General features: G+C 44.8%; 1 protein-coding gene across 1 annotated transcript; it reads left to right on the forward strand.

The window, feature by feature from the left end:
• Positions 1 to 131: 131 nt before the first annotated feature.
• On the forward strand, positions 132 to 8,485 carry ATP6V1G1 (ATPase H+ transporting V1 subunit G1). Its single transcript, XM_040482094.1, has 3 exons — positions 132 to 293; positions 4,170 to 4,270; positions 6,705 to 8,485. The coding sequence occupies exons 1-3, from the start codon at positions 212 to 214 to the stop codon at positions 6,876 to 6,878; spliced, it is 357 nt and encodes a 118-aa protein (XP_040338028.1). The 5' UTR covers positions 132 to 211; the 3' UTR covers positions 6,879 to 8,485.
• The last annotated feature ends 652 nt before the right edge of the window (positions 8,486 to 9,137 follow it).

The raw sequence follows: 9,137 nt of genomic DNA on the forward strand, positions 1-9,137 counted from the left end.
CTCTTCCCCCCCCCCCCCGCCCCTCCCTTCCCGGTCCAGTCACCAGACGCCTTGTGCAGTCAGCTGACGCGGCGCTGCGGTAGTCACGTGGCGGCGGGCGGGGCGCCGCCTCACAGCGCAGGCGCAGATACTAGACTCCTGGGTCAGCTGACCCGAGGGGGCGATCTCGCCGATCTAGGCCGCTTACCTCGGCCTCAGAGTCGCCACCGCCATGGCCAGTCAGTCGCAGGGCATCCAGCAGCTGCTGCAGGCCGAGAAGCGGGCCGCCGAGAAGGTGTCGGAGGCCCGCAAGCGTGAGTTTCGGGGTGGGGCGGCCAGGCGTGGTGCCAGTGCACGAAACGCCGCCAGGCCGCAGGAGGTCGTAGGTAGATAAGGCCCGAAAAACTGCGGCGTGGAGGGGTGGTGACAATCGCGGGATCTTGTGTGGCTCGAAACTGTCTGGATCTGAGGCTCTGGAAGGCTTGAGTGTCGACTGGAAGCCGCGATGTGGGGTAGTAGACAGGGCGTGGAGACAATAGTAGGTGGTTGACCTTGGGGTCTTGGGAGGCTTGTGAAATGGGCTATTCAAACCGAACTCGTCTTTCTCCCTGTCACTTGCTCCTTTGGGTTGTTTTGTGTCCGTGTACAGAGCTACCGTAATCCATGCTGTTGAACATAGAGTCCTCTTTGCCACGTCTGCTTCTCTTGTTCGTCACGTTTAGACAGTAGCCAAGGTGTATACGCCTGTTTAACTTTTCCCCCATCCCCACAGCTAGCATCTTAGTCCGGGACACTAGGTTTTCTGAGGCTCTGGTACCAGCGTGCTTCGTTAATTCCTTAAAAAAAAATTTTTTTTAAATGTGATTAATATGTGCCAGACGCATTACCCGGTGTACCGGTGACCGGTGTCTCCATCATCATGGTATTCAAAAGCCCCAGTGGAGGAAGCCAATGCTGGGTGGGTTAGTTGCAGGTGAGATGGGGGCTAGAGTTAGAAGTGTAAGGTTGCTAAGGAACTTAACGGGTGGATCCAACCTCCTCCAAGTGCATTCTCCTTCCATCAGAGTCCTCCCTGAGGTGCAGATAGGACTTCCCCACTTCCTTTACAGTCAGTTTAGCGCCTGCAGAATAAAGACCAGGTTCCTTTTTTTTTTTCTTTTCTTTTTCTTTTTCTGAGCAAAACAGTAGGGTTTGTTGAGCAAAAGTACAAAGGTCTCAAGAGTGAGAGGGCTGGGTTGCCCAGACCAGATTCCTTAATAGGGTGTAGGCAGTGTTCTTGGATCGGGCTCTAGCTTTCTTCCCTCATCTCATTTTTGGGTTCTCTCCTCCAGCCATCCTGAGCCACTGTGATGCCTTATTTCACCTGCAAGCCTCGGTACAGCTGTTTTCTCCAGTTGAAAGTGCCTTTTCCTGGTTTCCTCTCTCTTTAACACTTAGTCTTTCTTCAGATCTCAAAATTTAGGCAGCATTTCTTCCAGGAAGCCTTCCCTGCTTTGTCCTTCTCTCAAACCAGGCTGAGTCCTTCCTAAGACCTTATTTCTGTCATCGCGATGCGAATACAGGTTTCTTAATAGGGCTTAGTCACTAGACTAAGCTCCTGGAGTACATGGACTGTGTGTAACTTAATCGTATGTATTCATTTTCCCATCTGGTGAGAAAGGTATCCTTATCCCTGTTATACAGATGGGTGATAGGAGGCTTATTGAAATGATTTGACCATACCGTGAGAAAAAGCATAGCGGGAGCCTAGAGGCCTCTTTTCCCATGCAAGGAGTATGACCCTTAGTAATTCTTTGGTGTTTCTCTTGTTATAAGACTTACACTTTTATCCCATACCCAAGTAGATTTCAAGCACGGCTCTTATATTTTCTGGCTTAGAGTATTTCCTATGAAATACTCTATTTCATAGGAAAAGCTTTCTTTGAGGGAGCTGAGGATGATGGGAACAAGCCTTTTATTCTTGCCCTGGTGACTGGAAAGTTTTGTGTTCTTCATAGAATATTTCTCATCATGGTCTTGGTGATAAAGTATTTCCAGAATGACTTCTCAGAGTTTGTCCTGTGGTGGCTTATTAGTAACAGAAGTTACTGTTGGGAAGTATGTGAGATTATTTGGGGGAGGTGCAGGAACAAATACTTGTAAAACGGTCAGAATAATTCTGAATGTCTTGGATGTAGGGGTCATGTTATACATTTTTCTTTATCTCATCAAGCTTAGTGCAGGGTCTTGTATAGGTCATATAGCTATTACATATTTACTGAATGAGTTTGTTTTAAAGGAGTGAGTTAATGGCTAATATACATCTCAGAATTTGCAGTAATTAGAAACAGAAGTATTGAGGGGTGCCTGGGTGGCTCAGTTGGTTAAGCTTCCGACTTCAGCTCAGGTCACGATCTCGCGGTCCGTGAGTTCGAGCCCCACGTCGGGCTCTGGGCTGATGGCTCAGAGCCTGGAGCCTGCTTCCGATTCTGTGTCTCCCTCTCTCTCTGCCCCTCCCCTGTTCATGCTCTGTCTCAAAAATAAACGTTAAAAAAAATTTTTTTTTTTAAAAAAAGAAACAGAAGTATTGACAAGAGCTACAATTTGAAAAAAATCACTGCCTTTTTTGATTTGTAATTATGGTTATCTTGCCCATTTAGGAATTGGGAAGAGGCAGTACCTATGTGGCAAAGGGATCCTACTTAAACTTTTCTTGAAATTGTTGCTTTGGACCATAAAACTTAAAAAAAAAATTGTGTTTGGTTTATTTTATTGACGTAGCTGTTTCAGTGATGTTTATTTCATTGTGGGAGCCAATAAAACACTGGCTCCCACAGAAATATGGGTGTAAAAGAAATATGATTTCCTGTTCAAGTATTTATTTTTGGTTTTCAGACAAGGCTATCAGCATTGAACTTTGAAGATATCTGATGGGCAGGGAATGGTTTATCTTAATTCAGAGAACTTTGGGAGTTAGCAGTGACCAGGAGAGTGGTATTGTGAAATTACGTGGACCTAGCATAATGTTTGAGTCATAAGTGTTATTTGTAGATTGTTGGTTTAGAAAAGACCTTCAGCTCTGACGTATGGGTTTGGAGATGGGTGATAAGGAGGATGGCATGTGGAGGACGGGGGTAGAAGTTAGCTCACAGGGACAGCAGTAGGCCCTAAATAATACTGGAGAAAACATACACTTACAGAAATAGGTTTGGGGTTTTTAGAGAGGTCTGTTGATTGTTTCACCAGAAACATGATGGAGTGTTGATGTGGGGTCATTATACATCGAAAATCCTGTTCTTCATCAGGAGATGGGAGGTTAAATTCACTTTCATTTGTCTACATGGGTTGAGTGGGATTTGGGAAATTGATGTACAAGAATGTCTAATAAAGCTTACTTTTAGGTGCAGGATGTCTTTTGCTCTGGATTAAATAAATGCTCAGGTTGATCATATAGCCTTAATTTGGGTTTCTGAGAAGTTTGATCAGTGAGCAGAGGATCAAAGCAGAGAATATATGCTGGCTGGTCTTGTGGTCTGTTTTCAGACAGGGTCTGATGGAATTTAAAGAATCTTTTCAGCTGTATGTTTATTCTCTAGAAACCAGAGCCCCTGTGTCTCCTCACTTCTTAGATGCTTGTGCAGTCTTACCGTCCAGTGCTCCCCATTTCAGGATACCTTCCCAGAACCACTTTGTTAGTTATTTCCTTGTGCACAGGCATGGTTTTAGTTTCCAATATTACATCATCTGTCTCATTAGTTACATTTTAGGTTACTGTCTCTTGGGAGCATATTCCTCTCCTCACTCAGCTTCTAAGCAGACCTCTAGTTACAATCAACAGCATACTTAGGTGTTTACTTCTTAGGAAGAGCAAGCATTCCCCAGATGGGTAATGTCACCCATTTTATGTTGGTTCTTAACAGTGGAGATTGAGAGAATATTCTGACACATTGCAGAATTGTTTCCATCATTTTTCTGTTTGCAGTTATGGAAGACGGTCCTTTTTATCTAGTCACTTCCTAGCTAAGTACAGCTTGCAGGAGGCAGGAACCTATACTGCTAGTTAGCTTTGAATTCCCCCGTGCATGTCTCTTGGGACTATAGCATAAAACTTTTTTCCTTGTTACCTGTTAGAATTTACTATCTCAGTCTCTGCTTCCTCTTCTACTTGTCTTTTAACCACTTCTTGATGCAGCTTTTTCCTTTGAAAACAGGAAAGAACCGGAGGCTGAAGCAGGCCAAAGAAGAAGCTCAGGCTGAAATTGAACAGTACCGCCTGCAAAGGGAGAAGGAGTTCAAGGCCAAGGAAGCTGCGGTGGGCCTGGTTTATTTTCATTACTGCTTTAGTTTCCTGAGGCTTTCTTCTTCTTCCCTTTTCCCCAGGCTCTCAAAATATCTAGCATAGCTTGGAGATTGTGATTTCTGGCAGAAATTTGAAGGTTTGTCTTTTGGATGCTCAGGCTGAGTCTCCTCGGTGATCAGTTTTTAACTAACATCGAACCCTGGTTTTCACTTAGTCATTTCACAAATATCTGTTAAACATGTTAGCTTGTGCCAGATGCTAGGGGGTCAGCTGTGAGCAGAAGTCGACATGGTCCCTGCCTCGTGGCAGTCTGATGGTCAGGGAGACTCGGCAATGAAATGCAAGTCTGGCGGAGTTCCAGCTGTGAGAGAGCCACGGTGGTCGTAAGCATCCATCAGACGGAGCCCCACCTCAGTGTCGTAGAGACACTTAGCGACAGTACAGGCCGGGCCAGGGAGCGTGAGATGCATGAAGTACTAGTACAGCAACAGATCCCAGAGAGGGGAAGGGATGAAGGAGGGCTTTAGGGAGAAAAGAAACTGTCAGGTAACAGAAAGCAATTCAGGCAGATTTTGAGGAAAATGGAATTTATTGGCTTGTATAACGAAAAACCCAGGCAAAAGGCTAACTTTATTTTGATCAGGAGCTTAAATGATGCTCTCAGGACTTCATCTCCATCTGTCAACTCTGCCTTGTCTTTGTGGGCTCCATTCTCAAGTTCTGCCCTGTGGCCTGCATTGGGTGTTCCAGGCGCACACCCTCCCAGGCCTGAGGCACGTGCCTCCCTCTGAGCAGTAAGTGGCAAAAGTTCCTTTTGTCTTTGCACTGGGCGGCTACAGTGCTGTTAAAACTTAAAATGTCTCTGGCTCTCGCAGGGGGGTAGATGGGTGCTGTAAACTGTCAGACCGCCCACAGAACAGCGTGGAAATACTCTTGTCAGGGCGACCACTTCATCTTATTTTTACATCTACGCTGCAGTTACTCACAGAGCCTGGATCAGCGCTGTGGTGTAGGCATGAGCCCCGAGGTTTTCCAGCAGTGTTTGTGGTAACCCCTTGGGCTTTGTGACCGCGTACCCAGACTTGGCATACGGTGTCTATTCATAGAACAGAGGTAGTGTCCCCCTCTCCTATCCCTTCCCCGCAGTAGGGTTTTTGGACTAAAATTTTAAAAGTAGGAGTTAGCGACTGAGCTAATATGCGATGGCCCCTTATTCTGCTGATATGAACAGTTACAATATAGGATGAAGGGTCATAAGTTTGAACTCAGGAAGCTTGGGTTTGAATCCTTGCATGTTCACTTTGACCTCTTTGAGCCTGGGTCTCCTCATCTGTGAAAAGTGGAGGGATGACTTCTGAACAGGTTTTGGAGGAATAGGTAACATGCGAGAGAATGCTTTCTCGTTAAGCACTGTAGTGTGCATACAGATAGGAAGGCATGTAGCTGTTAACGTACATGTAAAGAGGCAGAAACAGGTTACAAGATAGAAAGGATCGGATGCAAAAAAGCTTTGTCTTCAAGAACCTGACAGGTCTCATTCTAATCAAGTAGGCATACACTTGACAAAAGCCAGCCATACTGTGAAGACTGAGGATAAAGGAAATTTATCCGTCCATGTGTGTTATATTGTGACTGGAATTTGAAGGGGTAAGACACGAATATGGTAAAAAAATTCAAGCAGTAAAATAGGGCAACGGTGAAGTTAGTTTCCCTCCCACCCAGACCTGGACTCCTCCTCAGAGGCAGTCACTGTTAGTAGTTTCTTGCATATCCTTCTAGAATATTCTGTTTGAAAGAAAAGATGTCATGTATTCATAATGCTGGTGAATCCAATGCCGAATGTAAGAACTAGAACATTAACAACCAGTGTTGGTTAATGTAAACTGCGGGTTCCTCCCGAATTGCATCCTGTTGTGCCCTCAGGTTTATTATTTTTTTTTTTTACTTTTTTTTTTTTAACGTCACTTATTTCTGCCTTTTGAAACCACACAAGGATATGCATTTACCAACCACGCTGACACCATTTTACGTCTTGCTTTTTTCCTCTTAAACTGCATATTTGACAGTTTGTCCCGTCTTCCTGTACACCGGGTCTTAAGGTTCTTTCCAGTCTTTGGTTAAGGCGGTCCATTAGACACTAGAGAGATGTGAAGGGACTGCTCTCCGGGGTAATTTCTGAGCGGTGGAAACGCTGTGCAGTTTACCTTTTGATAGATGCGTGAAGGTTGGCCACCAAGGGATTGCGTCCTTTCTTTGCTCCCAGTAACTGGGAACACCACCTTCCCGCATGCTCTTCAGTCACGAGGTCACACTGCCTGTAGCTGATTCTTTGTATTCACCGATGAGACTGGGTTTCTCCAGAACTAAGGAGGTTGTGCCAACCAGAGCGTCAGCCTGACCTTCCCTGTGTGTCCTTCCCCCCCCCCCCACCCCACCCCGACTCCAGGCCCTGGGATCCCACGGCAGCTGCAGCACTGAGGTGGAGAAGGAGACCCAGGAGAAGATGACCATCCTCCAGACCTACTTCCAGCAGAACAGGGATGAAGTCCTGGATAACCTCTTGGCCTTCGTCTGTGACATCCGGCCAGAAATCCACGAAAACTACCGCATAAACGGATAGGGGAGGAAGGAGCAGCTCTGCGCGCGGATTGGCATTTTTCGATGCCTTCGTGGTTCTGAGGCTTCAGCAAAGCTTGAGTTGCTTTCTTGTGAAAAGGCATTAAGTTATTTCTGTATGTCATATAGTAGATCCCTTCACTTTTTAGAGAACAGCAGATCTAGCTTCTTTGTACAAACTTAGAGCTTATCCAAAGATTTTCTTTTACCTCATATTTCTTAAAATTTAAAGTGTATATGTTGTCTGTTTCCTATGCCTTTTAGCTCAAGCAACATATATATCAATACTTTTTCTTTCTTAGATGTAGTAAAAAAAAATTTTTTTAATAATTTTTTTTTTTTTTTTTTTTTAAAGAAAGAAAGGGATTAAATATTTTTTTTCCCTATAGCTTTCTTAAAGGTCAGGGGCTTTATCTATGAAAAAGTAGTACATAGTTATTTGTAACTTGTGTGAAGCAGCAGCCAGCCTTAAAATAGTCCTTTCTGGCTAAGGGTTAGAACAATAAATACTAGTATAATTGTTTGGGCTGCTTTTAGTTTCTCTTAATCAAAATTACTAGCTGATAGAGTTCAAAAACTTGTTACATCGTGTACTGATAATCATTTAAAAGTAAAGACTTTGTCATGCATTTTCCCTTCTTCTGGTTCATCCTTTTTGATAATGCAAAGTACACTCTGACCCAGATGTTGTGCAGAATTTCACTTAGGAAATTAAATTAGCACATGTATCACGTACCCATTTGCATGCATACTTAGAAAATATTTGCGGTATGTATCTCAGCAGAAAGGAAATCACTTCTGATTTTACCCAACCCACTAGTTTGAAAACAGCATGTAACTAGTAAGTCTGTAGTTTGCCTTTTATCTACTGGGGGGGCCCTATTTCCTCCCTGGTGGGCTACTTGATAAGCCTAATACCTGTAGGAACTTCATTCTTAGGAATTAAATGCTCTGTGGCTCTCTATTAGCAGCAAGTCTGGCTGCAAAGTAATTTCTAGTAGATGAAAACAGCTGAAAGAGAGCATGATGGGATTTCCTTCCTTGTTCTGAAATAGCAGGAGGGAATTAGATGCCCTTTAAAGAAATCACATTTTCTATGACTCAGGATGGGTTGGTCTCAGGCCACGTCCGTCTCCAATTTCTGTTCTTTTTTATAGTAGAATTCCTCGGGTGAGTTTTCTATACGAGCTTTCCCAGTTTTTACTGTTCAAGCACTCCCATCAGGCTTGCCACCCCACTGAAGCCGCATGTCAAGGTCAGCAGTGCTGACCACATTGAGAGGTCCAGTCTTCTACTTAACCTTCAGTCCTGTTTGACAGGTCTGACTATTCCTTCCAGAACCGCTTCCTTAGCCTTGTTGTGCAGTGATGTGCTACCCTGCTCCTCCTCTGTCTCTTGCCAGTTCCAGCTCCTCTTTTTCCCAGGGATTTGTTCTTGGACTTGTCTACACTCATTCCCTTGTTGAAACCCACCCACTTTCCATGGCTTTGAATACCATCTATGTTGAAGACCCTAATTTATATCCAACTTCTCTCCTGAACTCTAGAGTTGTCAGATTGCTTGTTTGCTATTTTGATTTGGATCTGTAATAAACCTCTCCATCTTAATGTGTTCCGTGGTGTACCCGGTTTTGTTAGGACTTTACTCCTGCTGTTGCTAAGTGCAGCAAACCCCACACCCGTGCCTACCACAAATCCAGATTTCCCAAACTGGAGGACCATGAAGAAGCAGCACCTGCATTCACTGGTTTACACCCAGTATTTAACCTGGTTGCCACCAATATTTTCATCCTGGATTAATAGGGTTGTACTCACGTATATTTTTGCTGGACTCTGCTTCCAGCCCACCAGCTGAATGTTGATAAAGTTGTAGAAGCAACATAAGTACTTCAAAAGGGGTGTGCTGTAGGGGCGCCTGGGTGGCGCAGTCGGTTAAGCGTCCGACTTCAGCCAGGTCACGATCTCGCGGTCCGTGAGTTCGAGCCCCGCGTCGGGCTCTGGGCTGATGGCTCAGAGCCTGGAGCCTGTTTCCGATTCTGTGTCTCCCTCTCTCTCTGTCCCTCCCCCGTTCATGCTCTGTCTCTCTCTGTCCCCAAAATAAATAAACGTTGAAAAAAAAAAAAGGGGGGTGTGCTGTAGGGTCAGTTGAGAGGAAAGGTAAGATGTGAAAAGTTCGAGCTTGGTAGTCTGGGAAAGAGGAACCTAAATGGTCTGAAGAGTGAATTGAATGTAACGTGAGTGAGTGGAGAGACTTGGCTGTTCTA

This window comes from Herpailurus yagouaroundi, unplaced genomic scaffold (genome assembly GCF_014898765.1).
Source record: "Herpailurus yagouaroundi ecotype Mexico unplaced genomic scaffold, PumYag 160, whole genome shotgun sequence".
In the NCBI taxonomy this organism is placed as follows: domain Eukaryota; kingdom Metazoa; phylum Chordata; class Mammalia; order Carnivora; family Felidae; genus Herpailurus; species Herpailurus yagouaroundi.

Bases quoted from the DNA above. Each gene is read 5' to 3' on its own strand.
- ATP6V1G1 (XM_040482094.1), top strand. From the start codon at position 212: ATGGCCAGTCAGTCGCAGGGCATCCAGCAGCTGCTGCAGGCCGAGAAG. The intron at 294-4,169 runs GTGAGTTTCGGG...CTTTGAAAACAG, and splicing joins GGTGTCGGAGGCCCGCAAGC to GAAAGAACCGGAGGCTGAAG. The intron at 4,271-6,704 runs GTGGGCCTGGTT...CCCCGACTCCAG, and splicing joins TCAAGGCCAAGGAAGCTGCG to GCCCTGGGATCCCACGGCAG.